The sequence below is a fragment of the Heloderma suspectum genome, chromosome 5 (genome assembly GCF_057233095.1).
Source record: "Heloderma suspectum isolate Gila_16-S chromosome 5, 16-S_ref, whole genome shotgun sequence".
Classification (NCBI taxonomy): domain Eukaryota; kingdom Metazoa; phylum Chordata; class Lepidosauria; order Squamata; family Helodermatidae; genus Heloderma; species Heloderma suspectum.
The window spans coordinates 194,580,212-194,600,031 of NC_139462.1; the positions used below are offsets into that span (position 1 = coordinate 194,580,212).

Sequence of the window (19,820 nt, forward strand, 5' to 3'; positions counted from 1 at the left end):
ATGGACCCTTGGTCTGATCCAGGATGGTTCTTCTTGTGTTCTTCAAATTGCACTGAATAAGATACAAGTTGTTCAAAACAATGTTTAGTGTCCATCTCCCTCCTGCTTCCCTTGCTACAGCTTCTGGTAGCAGAGGAAGGGCCAACTCCATGTCTGAAGGGGCTCTTGACAAAGTGTTCTCTGGATCCCCTTCTATGTGTGCAAACCCTGGTGGGCTTACCTGATAGTGATGGAGGCAGCAGCACCTCAACCAGTGCTACATGCCCAGGAGCTGTTATTTAAATTCCCCACAATGCTACCTCAACACAGGACTGGTCTGCATGACACGACAGCCTGCTGTGGCTTAATTAACCCATGGGGGCTGTCGCATTGTGCTGGGCACCATTTCTGCATGGCGCCCACAGGTACCCAACTTGCTGTGGGTTGTTACATATGAACCCAAATAACTTCAAATAACCCTAAAACAAGCCATGGTTTATTTGAGGGTTGTCTAACCCTCAAACAACCCCTGCTGCCTGGGTTCGTGGGACACTACAACTCAGGGCAAGCTGAGCAGCTGCAGGCACCATGAAAAAACGGTGCCTGCGAGCAACCAATAGGACACAACAACCCCTGCAGTAAATTAACTGTCATGTCATGTGAACCAGGTCATAGTCTCACATTGGGAACACTGTGGGAAATTAAGATATCAGCTCCCAACTGCAGCCAGCTGGCCTCTGGAGTACTGGGGGGTGGGGAATAAGAGTAACCAGAGCAGCAGTCAGCAGCGGGCCTGCTGCGGCACTGGCAGCTGCTACATGCAAGTGCCAAATCTGAACGGAGAAGATACATGCAAAAGAGTAAATTCTTGACATTTTAACAAACCGCACACACATGGGATTCAAGTACTGCCAAATTAACTAGGCTGCCTTCTACATTTTTAATTAAACATTTTTACATTATATTTTACAACTCCTACAGGAAGACCTTTACACCTCAGAAAATAACAATACGGAATCAATCTAGACTGTATAAGCATGTAAAATATCATATGTTCTTTAGACCCACCAGCCCTTCTCCTTATATTATGAAAACTGCCTTTGTTCTTTAGTCCATGTAAGTGCACTTCAAATGAAGACGTCAATTACCCTCAGCGGAGAAATTTAGTGAAAATGCATTTACCACGATTAAAACCCAATGATGATCTTCACAACAGGAGTATTCTGAAGCTATAATGCTCAATGATCAAGGGAGGACAAACCTCCTCAACAACAGGTGTTGCCATTCCCTCTAGGTCACAGAACCTGCCATCCATCATTATCTCGAATCTTCTCTGCAGTCTATTTCAATGGCTCATCTACATCCAGTCCTGAGTCAATAACAAAAACAGCAGAAATGGGGCCAGATGAAAAAAAGACGTCACATACAGTTGATACGTACAGGAACTCTGGGAGGTGTTTTTTTTTTTTTTTTACCAGCCTCTTGACGTTGTACCCCCAGATGTTTCCTTAGTTATTATTTTAGTCAAAGCATAGTTCTTGCTTGTCAACACTGCAAATATCCCTTTCTTTTTAGCCTTCTATGCATTTTGGGGTGCCTCTTTTTCTTCTAGGGCTTCAGATTCCTACCAAACCAAAATATTTATCTTTCGCATATAGCACAGCAGAATGTTTACAGCACATAGGTTAGTGCAGAGGTTCAAATCCCAAGGGCAATTAATGAAATAAAGAATAGACTTATTTCTCAGGAAATTAAATTCCAAAATATCAATAAAAGATATGGCAAAATACTTCCCTACTTCATAGAACTGAGCAGATTCTGCTCAAAAACAGGATCCATAAGGATGCCTCTCCTCATGTGCCCATTTCCCAGCAGAACTTGCTTATGCTAGAAAAGAGAGCATGCAAGAAAAGCCACCCCTGTGCACCTTCTTTCCCAGCATGATTGCTGGAAATAGTGTGAGGGTAAAGCCTTTCCATTCTCTCACTGATCATGAGCAGGAGCTCTAGGATGGGGGGAAGGTTTTCACCTCATCCTGTCCCAGCAACCTGGATAAAGTTTGCTGGAAGGAGAGCCCCCTCCTCCCAGCAATCTGGATTAGGATGGGGCTGGAACAGTGTCTGCATGTGTGTGTGTGCATGGGTACACGTGTATGACAGTGAGTGGGTGCACATGGCTGCTCACCCAATGGCACATACAGCCCTCAGAGATGTACAAGTTGCCCACCCTTGCTCTGTCTGAAAGACTGTGCCATCCAAGTTCCGTTTAAAGAAGGGAGAACAGGAGGCTTACAGTTGCCCATCACCAGCACCTGGAGAGCAGACTGAGCAGACATACATGTCAAAGTGACCATATTCGCATGATCACAGAGGGGGGAAATAAGGCACGATGGCTTATTTCCCCTGCTGCACATGCCAGGGGGATTTGCATAATTACCTTCGCTGGTGCGGCTTGCCATGTCATGTGAACCTGGTGAGGGTAGCTTGCTGCCATAGTTAACAAGCCACTGCAAAACACTACAACAGTCCCGGCACATGCAGCAGGGGAAATAAGTCACTGTTGCTTATTTCCCTCTCTGTGACTGTGCAAACAGGCCCGGCATCTTCCCAACTATAATGGAATAGATTGTATTACTACTTCAATTATAGTAATGTCTTAATTTGCATGCACACATATAGATCAGAAGTCATAGCATAGTATCCAAAGGCAACATTCCGCAAACTCAAATAGTGCTAGCGGTTGCCCATTACTTTTGGACCACTGGGCAATTGTGTAACCAGTTGCACAATGGGAATTTACAAAGCACTGCACAAGAGTTATGCAAAACCGCTTGTACAAACGTAACTTTAGTTGGATTCCTGTCTTGCACACAGTTCAGAACCTAGTTTCTGCTAGTGCAAGGTCACTTGCGCTAATGGAATGACACAGTGTGGGATACTGCCTATAGAGACTGAGAAGAGGCAGAGCTTGTGAAAAGCCATTCAGCAAACCCCAGTGTAGGAGACAAACTCCCACAAACTGATGGATGTAGGAAGAATATTTAATTGTCTCCTTTCTAATCTGGCCTAAAATTGGGATATTCCTCTAGATAGTTTCAGGTGCTTAAGAATGACTGGGCCACCATTAACTTAACAGGATAAAGGAGGGGAGAATCAGGCTTGTTGCTGGATGACAGACAGAAAAATCTACATACCAAATTAAGATAGCTAGCTTTGCAGATTCCCAAAATGGAGTTTTGACTTTTTAAAATGGAGGGCAGTAATATCAAAACTTGCTGGGAAAGACTGAAGGCAAAAGGAGAAGGGGACGGCAGAGAATGAGATGGCTAGACAGCATCACTGATGCAATGAATATGGACTTGAGCACGCTCCGGGAGAGAGCGGAGGACAGGAAGGCCTGGCGTGCTATGGTCCATGGGGTCATGAAGAGTCGGACACGACTGAATGACTGAACAACAACAACAATATCAAAACTGGTCAAACCTTTAAAATCACAGTCAGCAGGATTTATATCAACATAATCAACTTTTAAATTTACCAAAGATACCCTAACACAATATGCAAACTAACTTTTACCTCTTTATAATATTTTGCTTTCCCACATGCAATGTCCTAAAGAAAAATTCATGTCAAAATGTGTGGATACTTTAATGACGAACAAACATACACAAGTATGTGTTAAGATTGAGAGGTGGGAAAAATAATTTTCTGCAGGATTGGCATTTATTAACTGAGTATAACACTGAATTTAATTTCAGTCCAAGAGACTTCATACATATTGAAAAATGTTGTAATATTGATTAAAGAATATAATTGTGGTATGGAAAGAGTGGGTCATTTAGTTTTGTCACATTAACAATTATATGCAAACCAAGAAACCCCTTTTTCTTTTAAATTAACAGTGTAAATAAAAAAAATCATGGGGAAACATAAGCCAGGTTCATTGCAATATTTCACTCCAAGTATCCTTGTAATATAACTCAGATAACTCAGTTGGCCTTAACAAGACACAATATGGAACACTGCGGGATTCCAACAAGAAAGTTGCTAACAAATTACCTATCATCATCTCCTGGAACTACGACTTCAGTGTGATCCTACAAGCACCTGTCAGGTCCCGCAGTTTTGCAATTGTGATCAACAGCATCACAAAAGCCTGCTGAAAGATTTAATAGGATTAACAGTGTATCACTTCATAAGCACATCAAGACCACAAGCAAATCTACACCGAATGCTCCTTGTAGCAGACACACAAACACAAAACTAAACTATTGCTACATTGCAGAATTTGTAACTGTATTAATCACCATACCAAGATATCTGCCCTATTATTGTATTGCAAGTAATAAAATACTTCATTTTTTCCCCTTGAGACATCAGGTTAAAGCAGAAGGAGAAACGAGACTGCATGACTAGTCCATTAGCTCTGCTGAGAGACCAGCTCCACTTGGCTCTTCCTTTCCTTCAACTGTTTCCATTCCAGCTGGTCATTATAAGAACTTTGCAACTTTAAGAACTGGTGCCTGTGTTTCTTTAAGAACTGGTGCCAGTTCGCACTACACAACAGCCCATCATGACTTAATTTACCTGCAACTGGACTGCAAGGAGGTCAAATCAGTCAATCCTAAAGGAAATCAACCCGGAGTGCTCATTGGAAGGACAGATACTGAAGCTGAAGCTCAAATATTTTGGCCACCTAATGCGAAGAAAAAAGTCACTGCAAAAGACCCTGATGCTGAGAAAGATTGAAGGCAAAAGGAGAAGGGGACGGCAGAGGATGAGATGGCTAGATAGCATCACCGATGCAATGAATATGAACTTGAGCACACTCTGGGAGAGAGCGCAGGACAGGAAGCCTGGCATGCTATGGTCCATGGGGTCACGAAGAGTCAGACACGACTGAACGACTGAACAACAACAACCCCCAGACAAGTAGCTTGCCCCCACCCACCTGCCACATCGCTGGTCTCCTGTGGCTATTTGAAAGAAAGGCACTCTTCACAACATATAAGTGAATCATAAACCGAAAATTAAAATAATATCCATGGCTATTGAACATTAACTCCATCAAAGTCAGTAGAACTTACTTTGCAGAAGATACATTTAGGATGGGAGTGTTAATTTGAAACATACTGACCGTGATTTCTCTCTCGCTTTTTTGAAGTATTTAATATTACAACTGAACAACAACAACAGTTATGGTGCATGCTCACCTCCATTATGAATATGCAAATCCCAGCCAGCTTGTCCTATTGTCTGAACCTGGGCAGTAGGGGTTATTGGGGTTGTGCGAGGGCTGTTTAACCCTCAAATGACCCCCAGCACCTGGGTTCGGATGATACAAGGCAACCCCAGGCAGAGCATGCATATTTATAATGATGGCACTCCAAGGGTTAATTAACCCATGGTGGGCTGTCGTGTCATCTGAACCAGGTCTGTGTCTATATGTGGGTTTGACTTATAAACCATCACAGGATTTGTCTCCTCCAATCTGTGAGTGCTAAAAACAACTTACTGTAGAACTGGACAGCTGAAATGATTGGAAATAGCATATAGAGCTTTTCAGCTCCAGGTTACCGGTTTGTGTAAGCCATTGAAGATATGTCTTCAGGCACATGCACCTCTCATTCCGCTAATGAGATGCATGTAAGGTGCAATTCCCATGATCCAAAAATAAAATGTTGCTACTACAATTGCCATGGCAGTAGAAAAAAAAACTAAAAGTGTGTGGAAGTACCCAACATTAATGTAATTCCTACACAAACCTATTTGGGAGTAAGCCTTACTGAACATAGAGGAACTTACCTCAGAGTAAATCTGTATGTGATTGCACTGTTACCCTGGCAACAGTGGCTGTCAAGTTTATAACACGCATAGTTTATTAAGGGAAAATAGATATGCAGGAAAAAGAAATGCCCATCAGCAATATGCCTTCTAAGCATTTCATGAATGTATTGAAAACAAAAAGTTTACAGTTGAGAAAATGATTTTTTAAATTAGAATTCCACAACAATAGAGCAATGGCTGGGACCTCAGCTATTATATTGGCTGTAATTATTTGCTGTTACCATTCAGAGACATGCAAGCACTTTTCTTTGTTCTACAAACAAGATTACTATTCACCACCACCCCATGGGTTTTGTTTGGAGATGTACACGCCCTACATGGCATATGCATAATAACCCCCAACGCTTAATTAAAATTGCCTATTCATTTCCTAGAATTTCACTGCTTCTACAGAAGAGCTGGCAGGGGCTGAATAATAGACATAACTGCTGCTGATGGTTTGTGTTGGCACAATCAGGGAAAGAGAGACACACACCTATGCACGGGAATGAGGATTAGTTCAGGAACAAAGGGAAGCAGGCAGCTGGTAGTAGCAGTCTTGAACTTGACTACATGTGTGGCAAGAACATAAATTAGGATGATCTCTTCACTTGGGAAAGGAAAAGCAGTTTAATAAATTATCCATGGCTTAATCAGTTTGTAAGAAGCAATTACTGAATTCTAAGGTAGTAAAGCTATTTGTGTGAACATATGCAAGAAAGATATAGAACATAGAAGAGAGGCTAGGAAATAATGAGATTTATTTTAACAGTGCAATAGGGCCAGGACACATACAAAGCTATGTCACCAAGTTCATCCATGTACAACATCCTGAGTCTCATGTCTGTAATCACTGAAGGAAAGGAAGTTCATGCACGCACAAATACACACACACGAGATTGTAGTGATTCTTGCATTCCGCTTGGTTCTGCGCCCAAGCAATCAAGCATGAGATTGTAGAGGGCTGTCACTTTGAATGAATTTGGTATCAACACAGGTAAACTGGCTGAAAGTTCGTAATTATGCACAACTCTTATCAAGTAAAGTCGAAAACTTCTATCAAGATTCACATTCTGCCACACATAGCAGCAAAAATTGCTGCCCGTGAATTTGCCAGGAAGGAAGGAAGCAGCATACAGGAGCTCACCTATAATCTCTACTGAGAAATACCACTATCCCTCCCCAGATGAAATGTGACATCTTGGAGAGGGACCAGTATAATCCTGATGAATTGGTTTTACAATACTGTATTCTACAGGAATGGTTTAGAAGTCTTTTGTAACATTTTCCATATGTGTAAGTAATGTGATGCCATGTAAGAAGTGAAATATGCATATGTGGCTCAACCAAAAGTCCCTAAATCAACTACCTGAGACACTCAAGGGAATCTATTTATACACATTTATATAATGATAATCTCTGATCACAACCCATGTTGCCAAGATATTTTTATGAAGACATTAAAAATCTATTTTTGAATATGTATTTAGAAATGTTGCTTTATTATGCCAGTCAGGAAATAAAATATGTTTATTATGCCGTTATTTCTTATATGTGTATAAGTATCTACTGGGAATACAAGAGGAAAAGGAACTTACACAGAAATCATGAAACAGTGCATCTCCAAACATGCAACACACACAGCAAAATTATTAAATATAATAAGAACACAGTCCTGAGAGTGGCCTTTTTCAGCATAACAATCAATTACAATATATACTCCAACCTAACATACAGGTATAACGCATGTATCCAATCAGGGATCGTATCATTACCGCCCATGTGGGGATGATACAGACACCGCTTCCACATCCCATCCACCTGCCATCTTGGGTGGCGAACCAAACAAAGTACCCAGAGCGGGCAGGAATACACATATGGCTGCTTTAAGGAAGCCTGCATTCCTTCAGAGCCACATGTGAGTGACAAGATGAGCTGCAGACACATTGTCATGGCAGCACGGATGCAACCCTACCAATAGGAAGTCTTGTAAGAGAACTCTTGTGAGATTGTGCTGGCTGCAGCACTATATATGGCAGATATGGATGGGAGACAGCTCAGGCTTTTGCTCTACTTCTGAGAGACAAGGCTGAGCAGCAGGAAAGAAAAGTGGGTGCTGTTTAACCCCCTCTCCTTCATTTCTAAATCCAAGAGAAGGTGAATCCTGGAAGGCCAAACAGAGACCCAGAAAAGAAGCTATGTTTCAGTTTCCCTGCCACAGCTGAAGTAGTTCTAGGACTACACCAAGCTTCTCACTTATTTGGCTCTGTTCTCCTTACTTCTAGAAAATGGAAAGTGGAGCATTCAGGACACTGAAGATTTATTTTACAGAGCTTCTTTGTTAGCATCACCCCCAGCCCAGTAAGGCTCCAATGTGAATTTAAGCTCACCTGACTTTAGAGAACAGTATAGGAATATGATGTGAAATTGAAGACAGGGAAATTCAAGTGGAGAGAGAATGTGAATGCAGTTACCTGATCAATAGCTCACGTTCTAACATGGTGCTGTCCACCTTCTCTTTTCGGTGCCAGGTGAAAATCTTTTTGTTCACCCAGGACTTTTAGACTGATTAGTTTTATGTGAATTTTTTTAATGCTGGAATTTTATTACTGCTCGTGGTTTGGTGTATTTTATCTGACAGAGAAACTGTACCCACATGTATCTCTGGATTATACACTCTACCTTTCAAAACTACTACACATACCAGAATTAACCAGCTATCTCTGTCCTCTGAATTCTCCTATTTGTAATACATTGCTCACTCTCTAAGAGATCAAGAACTGCCCTTTCATGATTAATTGATAGCTTGACTTACAGCCTGACAGACTAGCTCTGTTCTCCTACATTATTTATAAGCACACTGTGAAGGCAATTTCAGTTTGCATTTCTGTTTAATGCCAAAGATTATAGAATCATAGAATCATAGAATAGTAGGGTTGGAAGGGCCCTACAAGGCCATCGAGTCCAACCCCCTGCTCAATGCAGGAATCCAAGTCAGAGCATCTCTGACAAATGGCTGTCCAGCCTCATCTTGAAGGCCTCCAGTGTGGGAGAGCCCACCACCTCCCCAGGTAATCGGTTCCATTGTCGTATTGCTCTATCAGTCAGGAAGTTTTTCCTGATGTTCAGCCGGAATCTGGCTTCCTGTAACTTGAGCCCATTATTCCGTGTCCTGCACTCTGGGATGATCAAGAAGAGATCCTGGCCTTCTTCTCTGTGACAACCTTTCAAATACTTGAAGAGTGCTATCATATCTCTCCTCAGTCTTCTCTTCTCAAGGCCAAACATGCCCAATTCTTTGAGTATCTCTTCATAGGGCTTTGTTTCCAGTCCCCTGATCATCTTTGTTGCCCTCCTCTGAACCCTCTCCAGTTTGTCTGCATCCTTCTTAAAGTGTGGTGCCCAGAACTGGACACAGTACTCCAGATGAGGCCTAACCAGTGCTGAGTAGAGGGGAACTAGTACTTCCCGGGATTTGGAAGCTATGCTTCTATGAATGCAGCCCAAAAGAGCATTTGCCTTTTTTGCAGCCACATCACATTGTTGGCTCATATTCAGCTTGTGATCGACAACAATTCCAAGATCCTTCTCGCTTGTAGTGTGGTTGAGCCACGTATCCCCCATCTTGTAACTGTGCATTTGGTTTCTTTTTCCTAGGTGCAGAACTTGGCATTTGTCCCTATTAAATGTCATTCTGTTGTTTTCTGCCCAGCGCTCCAGTCTATCCAGATCACTTTGAATTTTATTTCTGTCTTCCAAAGTATTAGCTATCCCTCCCAATTTTGTGTTAGTTGCCCATTAACACAATTTAACCAAACTATCACATTCCCCTATGATGGTGATTAAGAAGATATGATAAAAAACACAATGCAAGTTAAAAGTGCTGTCAAAATCATTGCAAAAAGACTGACAAGCACTTTACACACAGGAACACGCCTCTTCAACAATAACTATTAAAAACTACAGTCACAGAAAACAAAGGGACAGTTTAAATTTGATTTAAAGTGCCATGTTCATTTATGGGGTTTAGATACTCACTTGCCTACCTGGGCATCCCAAGCATACAGTACGGCATCAGATGTACCATAATATATGACGTATAGGGTATCCATGCATGCATGAATTCCATCCCTGTACTGCAGCTGAAGGATCACAAGGATCATGTTACATTACACATACAAGAGGTGTTGGTGGATGCATTCCTGACAGCCCATTGCATGTGGTGGGGGGACCTGAATGGAGACAAACCTTAGACTACTCTTTTTAGATTTTGGATTCTGTTGCTTTTATGTTTTTTAATCAGCGTTTTATTGTACTTCTGATTGTTGTATTTGAACAGTAAGATATATACATCCCTGTTCTATTTAATGTGAGAACCAGCCCTCTGTTAACTCTCCTGGAGTGGCTGATGCATTATCAGAAGAGTCACCGCCATACAGACACCAGTTGGCACCTGTGGCGTTTTCGAAGCATGTGCTGCTGCTGTCTCTGTCCAGCAGCAACAGCTGTCACGAGCCAACCGCATCACTACACTTACAAATAGGCAGAAGGAAGCACCTCGATGGGGATCCTGTCGTTGCTGTAAGAAGGAGGGCCCCGCGTTACGGCTGTCATCACCGTGCAGCAGATATGCACAAAAAGAGACTCCCAGACAAAGAAAGCGCAGGCCGGGAAGGATGCCAGGGCACGCCTCGCTCACACAGTCGTCCACCAGCTTTTAACACTCAGCTCAGCCACCCGCTCATGACAGCGGGAAGAGGGGCGGGCCCGGCAGGCTTTACCTCCTCTCACCCGTTACACCCGACCTACCCCATATTTCTCCCACCCTCGACACCACGGCGTCCAGGCCTGCCCCTACTGCCGTCCCTCCGCAGCCTTCCACCCATCTCGCCCCCTTCTTACCCGGCGCCTCCCGTCTCTTCTTACCTTGGCTTTGCCGGCCTCCAGCTTCTTCTGCCTCTCCTCGTCCTCCATGGCCCCTGCGCGGAGAGACCAGATCGTTACCCAGCGCCAGGCTAAAAGGCGGGGGCCACTTGCCCCCAAGGCGCCAAAATGGACGACGGCAACCCGCGATCCCCCTCGCTCTCAGTCGCACGCGTCCTGCCCCTTATGAGGACCGAAGGCTCCGTGGCGGACCCACCGGCGCCGCCATCTTCATCTCCACGTAAACATGCGGCCGGGGAAAGTGACGTCCGCGCCGCCGCCTCCTTCTCCGCCTCCTTCTTTCCCTGCTAAGCTGCCAGTAACTGCCACCTTGGGGGAGTTGCGCCCATGTCTCGGCTGAAAGGAGCTACCCCCCAGGGCGGCGCCAGAGGGTGGGCCGTCGCCGTGGCACAAGGTTTAGCTTCGTGTCTCTTCGCTGGCAAGCCGTGAGGGGTTAACGTGGCTTTCTTCTGAGCCAAGCTCAGCCCTGAAATGCCAGGAGTGACTGAAAACGGCTTTAAGAGCTTGTTTGGCCAGGGGGTCAGATTTAAGTTAGATGAGGGTGCCTCTGAGCATGTACAGAGGATAGTCCCCTCCATTAGCTACGTCCACCTCCACAGATGTGGGACTAGGGGGCAGGGCTTGTAGGCTAAAGGGGGTGATTTCCAGATCAGGCTGGAATTAGGAGGAGATGGATCAGATGTAAAGGAGAACATAGCTCCTATACGTCAAACTTTTGTGTAGACAAGGGAAAATTGGTAGATGTAGCTTGCCTAACCAAAGTGAGGGGAAAGTACATGTTTTGAAATTCCCCAGGATGCACAAATGTGAAAAGATAGTGGATATCTGTTGGTCTAGACCTAGGTCTCTAACATGGTGGGCACCTCCCTTAACATCTGCCAGGATCCATACCCTTCTTAGTGTGTCTTTTATTACATTTTTTTTAAACTTAAACTTTTTTTAAAAAAACTGGAAGGTGGTCATGCTGCAAGGCAAAGTGCTGGTCTCCAGTGCCGTCTTTATTTCCAAGAATGCCTCTGAACCCCATATGAGCTTCATAGGCATTGTTGCTGCTGTTCAGTCATTAAGTCGTGTCCAACTCTTCATGACCCCATGGACCATAGCATGCCAGGCCTTCCTGTCCTCTGCTCTGTCCCAGAGTGTGCTCAAGTTCATTTCACAGGCATGCTTAGAAAATAAAAATGGTGGGTGGCCACTACCTAGCACTTTGTTTTGAAGCATGTCCAGCCACCCAGAAAGAAGGTATGCTGGGAAGTGGCACGGGCTAGAGGTGGGGCGGGGAGCAAGGAGCAATATTTTGTCTTTGTGTTGGCTGGTTGTTTTTGTGTATATGTGTTTTCTCCCTGGTTTTTTGAGTGTGTGTTTCCTGTGTGTATGTGTTCCTTTAAGCATTGCCTATGTGCCTTCTATGGAATGGTATATTGTGCTTTGTGTAGACAAATATGTGATTTGGCATTTGGGGCTCAGACCCAACCTCTACTCAGTTTCTTTGTCAAATTACTTGTCTCTGAGCCTCATCTGTTTGCCTTCTGTGAAAAGGCTGCTGGAGCAGAAAATTGTAGGTTCAAGGGAGTGGTTTGTTATTTTGGAACTTGGGCCCTGCCTCTGCTTTGTATTTAGGTTTTTGGGCAAGGTACTTTAATTTTAGTCTCACCTGTTTTTCTTCTGTGAATGGGTGTTTTGTGATTGACCATACCCACCATGGCAGCCATTTTGGGAATGGGCAAGCCCCCACCCATAGCAACTATTTTATAAGAGCACCTATGATATTCTCTCAACATTCCAAATGTACCTACCAGCTCAAAAGGGTTGGGGATCCCTGGCTTAGACTGAGCTGTAGTCATCTCTCTCTTTAGAAATCAAACACAAGACCCACTTTTCACCCAACATCCTACTTTCTCTGGTTACCACTTTCCCAAATTCTCGAATTTGAGGTGAAGGAAGTAGTGGAGAGAATTTGATGGGGATCTGAGAAACATGCAGTGGACCCTCTGCCCGGGTTCAGAGGACATGCTGTGGCTCATCGTGGCTTATTTAACCCACAATGAGCTGTGGTGCCCATGGCCACTAGGCTGCATATCCAGCCTGCTGCTCGGGAGGTTATGTTGTGCGGAACCCGAGTGTGGGTTACAAACCCATGGTTGGTTTTAGGGTTATGCAAAGGTTGTTTAACCCTCACAAAACCCAGGCTCACCAGTCCACACAACATGACAAACCCCAAGTGGGGGTTGCATATTCAAGATGGCAGCCACACACGTCATGTGAACTGCCTGATTGTCTGGTCTCAGGCCATTCACTGTCTCTCCTTCCTATTGAAGTTCCCTTGTCTATGAATTGGGACTGTTTCCAGAGGGATAGCCATTTTAGGGTATTGCAGCAAAAACAACAAACCTCAGAATCATGTCACTCTTGTGGCACCTTATAGACTAACAAATGTATTATGGCATAAACTATCATAGACTAGAGTCCACTTCTAGGGTGGTTGCAGACAGAGGTCTTCTAGCACATATCAACTAGAAGACATTGTGAAGCTATTCCCCTTTTTTCTCAGCAGATTTTCTGTAGTAAGAAAAATGGTGGTAGAAGCAGTGGGAGAACACAGGAGGGTTATGAGTAGAAGACAACATTGTCTGGACCCACCCAGTAAACTTCTGTGAATGAGGCAGGGAGATGACTGGATAAAATCTTGACTAGTTTCAGTCTGCCTTCAGTGTTTGGCACTGAAATTACTTTGGTCACCCTGAAGCTAGAAATAGAACTGGGAGAGTGTGTCTCTGTTGATTTTTCTCAGCATCTTTTGATACTATCAACCATGGTATCCAGCTGCATCGACACTGTGGGTTGAAAGCATGGTGAAATGGTTCCACTCCTACTTGCAGGACTGTTTCCAAGAAGTGGCACTGGGGGACATCTGCTCAGCTATGTAGTTCCAGAAGGATCTATTCTGTCTCCCATGCTTTTTAATATCTATATGAAACCACTGTGAGAAGTCATCAGAAGGTTTGGGGTGAAGTGTCAGCAATATGCTGATGACACCCAGCTGTATTTCTCCTTTTCATCTGAGTCAGGTAAAGCCATGCAGGTACTGGATCAGTGCTTGGAGGCATTAATGGGCTGGATAAGGACTAATAAAATTAGACTGAAGCTTAACAAGACAGAGGTCCTGTGGGTGGGTGGCTCTTGGGTCCAGGAACTGAGTAGACTGCCTGTCCTAGATTTGGTGGCCCTCCCCCATTCTTGCTTAGCTACAGTGACTCGTGCTCTAGTGACCTTGTGCTTGGATTATTGTAATGTGCTTTATGTAGTGCTGCCCTTGAAGATACTCCAAAAGGTACAAAATGCGGGGACCAAATACTGACAGGAACAGCTGTCAGGGATCATATAATACTGGCCCTTAAGGAGCTGCATTGGTTATCTATTTGTTTCCAGGCTGAAATCAAGGTGCTGATGTTCACCTCTCAAGTCCTAAGTGACTTGGGGCCCAGGTGTGTGAAGGGATGCCTCTTGCAGTACCTGTATTCTATCTTCTCTGTTCTATAACTGCTACCTTGGCTACAGGATACTTTGGCTGGTTTCACACAGCTGGGCTGTTTTTATTTAGGAGAATATGATATTGTTAGTTCTGTGCAGCTGAAGTGCTGTCTTATAGAGAGGTATACCAATTTGGAGTGTCTATCTTTTGTGTGCTTTAGCTTGCATAATCCTGAAAGGCAGCCTATGCATATGTTAATTAAGTAATATGGCTGGTTTATGTAAATCAAAGCCTGATCCTATGTATAGTTACGCTTGTGTAAGCACATTGAAATAAATAAGCTTAAGTGTGCCTAACTCTGCACAGGACTAGGCTGCTAAATTAATAGGATTTCTTCACTACCATGAAAAACAATTTTAAGAGCTTGCATAACAGCAGTTTATCAAATAATAAGTAATTTATAGAAACACTCTTCTGCTTTTATTGGCTGTGCAAATACGTTCTTTAATTTAATTTGGGCATTTGGCATTATCTGTTAGCTTCTAGAGCAAAATTGAAAATAGAGCAATAAAATAAGAAACAATATACAAGATAGAGCAGTAAAACTTACTGTGCACATTAAGGATACAATTCTAATTTTCAGATTCAAAAACTGATCCAGTTTATCTACCCAGTTTTCAAAGGGGCAAGAATTAAGTTTGGCATTTACAACATGAGATTGTTGGCAGTGACAATATAACTGCTTTGAAGTTCTGGAACATTTATGAACATTCTACATGCTTAGAAAATGAAATTCAAAACTGTAGCTGGCAGGTTCTTGTGAGGGAACTGAAAGGTCAGTTTGCCTGGGTGGAAAGGAAGGCTGAAGTCTGGAAAACTTGAGTGGAATCAGTTCTGAGGGGCAAAGATGCTAAGGGGAATAAAGTTAAGAAGCATGATGGCTGAGGAAAGGAACAGAGTATGTAGCTGAAAAGCAAGATCTTCAGGAAACAGTAGGTGGAAGAGGCAGTGGTCTGAGGGATCAAAGAGGGAAAAGAAACTAATGAGAAAGGGGACTTTAGAAAATTATGCATTAGGACAGCATAATTCCTGAAAATGGATGATGGAAAAAGTGGATGGGAGAGAAACCATAGGGCTGACAAGCGCTATAATGTAGTGATCATGAATATGGAGTTTTATCTAAGATTAAACTATAGCCCAAAATAGACCGGATGTTATGCCAGCCATGGATAAATGATTTCACTGTATAAATGTTCCACACATCTTCCATCATGTATAAACACCATTACCATGTGACTTACCTCAGTCATTTTTAATGTTTATTAACTATTATTGTTATATTACAGGAAAAAAATGACTTAATAACATAAGGAATTATAATCTTACAAGACAGGTGCACCCCATTCATGAGTATAGTGAGCATACCAGTGATCAGTGGTCTAGGTAGGTATGCTTCTGGCATGCTAACTGTATACGTAAATGGGTTGACTCCCTTTATGCATTTGTGTGGAAAACTGACAGCACTTTACCCGAAGCAGCCATCACATCTGTTTCAACCCTAATTCTGAAGCAAGTCCTCTTAAACCATGTGATTGCTAATTATATTAGAGCACAATCCTATCGAGATAGGCGGCCACCTTCGAATTTGGAGGCAACCGCCTGTCCAATGCAGGGCAGGAGAACCACGGAGGGGATCGTCCCCTCTGCGCTTCTCCTGCCCTGCATTTTCGGCTAGACAGTCGATTGCAGCTGTCTAGCCATGGGAGGACGGAGTAGGGGAGGAGGCTGCTGTACGACACATTGGATGTGTTGTACAGGCATTTCCATCCTCCCTGCTCTGGAATGCCCCTTTTTGGCCACTCTGTGCTCCTCTTGCGAGCACGGAAGGCGGGGTTGTTCCACGCCTCCAAGGCAGTGTGGAAGTGGGGGGAGATAGGTTCCCGGAAAACCAGATATCCTATGGCCGTCTAGCGGCCATAGGATTGCTCCCTTAAGGTATTGTTGTCTGGCACAATTAAAATACTTTCACTGGCTTTTAGGAATTGCAGCATCATTAGTGACATATGATTGAGTTTCCAAAGGAACACAAAATGGGAAATACCTTCCCTCCAAATTCATTTTATGTAATCTATGATTACATAGGAATCTATGTAGGAATCATACATAGTACATAGGAATCTATGATTACATAGGAATCTATTACTAAGGACATAGGCATTTTTTAAGAACAAGATTGTTTCATAGTCTGTTACTTAATTATATGTTGAAAACAGTTATCTCCTAATATCACATAAGAAGTGTGACCCTTACAGGGAGCAAAGGAGGATAGCTAGGGAATTAAGTCTGAGTCAATTACATCTATGATTTGGGAAACACATCTAAGGATAATGCTGTTGGTGGATTTTTGTGAGAATAGGTTTAATCCCGCAAATTGGACCGTATGCATGTTCACAGGTAATTTAAATCTAAGGGTATAATAGTTACGAATTGCAGTTATAATGAAGCAACAAATACCGTATAGCACAAGAATCCATTAAGGAGTAGCACATTTCCCTGCCTTCTATTCTGACCTAGGAATTTCCATTAATTTTACTTTCTCCCCTTTGTGGAAAACATGTTGTTTAGCCTCATCCAATGAATGAAGGGCCTCTTTTGTTGAAATTGCATCACTAAATGCAATGTACCAGGGCATCCAAATTCTCTATTTCAGCTTGGTGGAATGTATCTAGGAAGGGGCAATATATGGCCAGGGCATATATGTGCATGCCCACACACACTGAATTATGTTGGGATTTTACCTCCTAAAACAATGATTACTTCACATTTTGTTCACATTGTCACTTGATCCATAAAGGACAAAATCAAAATAAACTGTAAGCGGTAATGTCAAGAGCTGAAGATATATGAGAAACTGGTAAATAAACGTATTCAGCCTTAGGAGTGTTGGTCAGAGAAAAACTAAACTTTTATCTCCAGGTTCTGCATCTTTACCCCTGTGATCTGCCAATGGGATTAAAATCTGACAGGAAGAAATATTGCAAAGAGATCCATGAATCAAATCTTTGAAGCAATGTGAAAACAAGAGACACCTATGTTTCAGGAGTGACTGCACTTGAGGCGTTATTTGATCAGCGTCTGCTCCTATTTTCATTAAAGCTAGTAGGCATTTTTCATCTTGTTTTTGTAAGCAGAGATAGTGATTTCAGTGTCCAGCTGTCAGACAATATATTAAAGTTAAGTATAACTTGTCATGACCATGTAAAGAAGCATAGTTTATTCTTATGTCCTCACCACAGTATTCACCACAATTTGTTATATGAGTTGTTGTTTTCCTGTTTGCTGAACTGCCCCATGAAATTTATCTTACAACTGAGCTAAGCACAGCTTTGCACCAGAGTATCCCAGTATGCGGTGGTATTTTCTGTTGCTATGGGAGCAACAAGGAATGGCTTTAGGTAGTACTCACAACGTGCACTGTTCCAGAAGAAGAAGAAGAAGAATTGTGCTCTGAAACGGGGTTAACAGTGCAGAGACTGGTAGGGAAGCATATGCCTCTGCTGAAATACTGAGTGTGTTTGGCCTACTGACCTTAGGTATTCTGGTTAAGCAAAACACCTGCAGACTGCATGCAGCCCTTAAAGAACTTTTATAAGCCTTTCATCTGGACTTTGAGCTATAATTAACGCCCCCCCCTCCGTTCCTATCAGATAATTTTGAAAATGCAAAGACAGTATTATGTGCTAGATTAGAAGAACCAAAAAGATAATCAAAACCACTCTATATCACGAACAAGGCACAGCTATCCAGAAACCAGTCCTTCACAGATCACACACAGTGATTCATGTAAGGTGCATGTAGCTAAAATCGAGCTTTAGCTGTGGCCCTTTAGCTTGTTCTAAATTTCCACTGTAGCCTTCAGTTGCCCAGTTCTGTTCTGCACTATCATTTCATGTTTAGGCTCCAGGAAAAATCACATTTCCAATATGTGATTCTGTTGCAATGTCTCTTAAGAAATTGCAAAGGAACAAAAAGATCGGTTATGCGTTGGGAATTGGAACTGAATGGCTAGGGGTGGAGACTGAGATTTTAATGAAACAAGACAGAAATATTATTCTTTAATATGAAAGAAGGGTGATTTGAAGCAATAAAGTATGAAATGGACAAAGTAGGAAAAAATAAGATTTCAGTTGTATCATTAGTACTTGGTTTTATCAGTGTATTCTGGTTTTCAAATGCAATACCCAGATTAAAGGAGAACATAAAGTTCTTATTTTGGAGATGTCAGCTAAAACACTAGCATTGATTCTGGTAAATTAATTTCACTCTGTACATTAGGCAGATAATGTGGGTGTTACTCAGAGCAAATTGTGCTCTTGACATCGGATTATTTAACTGTCATTGAATGTTATATTATTTTCTTTACAAGATACTACAATATCAGAAAAGTATTTTACATTACAAACGCATTGGCAAATTCATGCAAATATATGCAGACTCGCAAATATGTATGCTACATGCATTCATATGCTCCCACCTAGCTACATGGAAACCTATTCACACCAGTAATTTCATGTTCATACGTACACCTCACACACTTGTTTCCTAAGCAACCAACATGTCAACACATTGATATCCTATTGTAAAGAGATCAAGATAATCACTACTAAATGAAGCATGAAGCATAGATCTCTTGTAATATTGCAATAATACATACCCCCTGAAGAAAAGTCTTTTTGTATTCTGGATTCTGGAGTTGTGCAGCTTATGGTTTGACAGATTGTAAGCTCCACATATCTTTTTTTGGACATACTTGATTATTATGCCTTATCTTTTAATTAAACATGCAATAGTGCTGTAGGTTTGCTGTTCAGCTGGTACCAATACTTTAGCTGCAAAGGAGATCAAGCTAAAATACTTGCTACAACTGTGAAGGATTGTGAGATGAATAATTTATTTTGCTAGTGTAATATATCAAAGAGGGTAATTGAAGAACGGCTGCAGTTGATAATTAATTAACTGACCCTGCTAACCTAGTTGACATTTGCTATTCAAATTATGTACAGATTCAGAACATTAATTTGTACATAACTAATTTGTTCTCTAATTTGTTGTATATAGTAATGTATGTGACTGAAATGTACACTATAGTTATTTATTAGGTACTTAGGAAGATATTCCTGGGGTCAGTTGTGGTGCTTAGGTTCATACAAGCTTGATGCATTTTTAATTTTTTGCTTTGACCAGCTGATCCTGTGTCATATCACAAACTATTTTTGAAACTACAGTTTAAAAAAACACTTTACCTAACAGTATGTGGGCAATGATTACTGAGAAAAACAAGGCCCTTTGGGCTCAAGATCAAATGGTTACATGGTTCTTTGAATCCTGGCCATTGTGAGTATATTCAGAAATTATTACCTTTTCAAAATTTATTATGTCACCAATCTTTCAATCCAGGATTGGTCTTTCTGGATACTAGTCGATATTTATACCATATTGGTGTAGTGCTAATTCTAACTACTTTTTCATGCATCCTGGTCTGGTCCTATCCATGTTTACTCAGAAGTAGGTCCCATTGATTTTAGTGGGATTTACTCCCA

The 19,820-nt window shown here is 42.2% G+C and overlaps 1 protein-coding gene across 5 annotated transcripts in view; it reads right to left on the reverse strand.

Annotated features, from left to right (window-relative positions):
- AKAP9 (A-kinase anchoring protein 9) overlaps positions 1-10,966 on the reverse strand; it is a 161,389-nt gene extending 150,423 nt beyond the window's left edge. For all 5 annotated transcript variants that reach the window (XM_084858883.1, XM_084858880.1, XM_084858884.1 and 2 more), the window contains exon 1: positions 10,731-10,966. In XM_084858883.1, the coding sequence (XP_084715009.1) occupies positions 10,731-10,778 (48 nt within the window). In that variant the 5' untranslated portion in view covers positions 10,779-10,966. The remainder of the gene's footprint in view (positions 1-10,730) is intronic.
- Between the last annotated feature and the right edge of the window lie 8,854 nt (positions 10,967-19,820).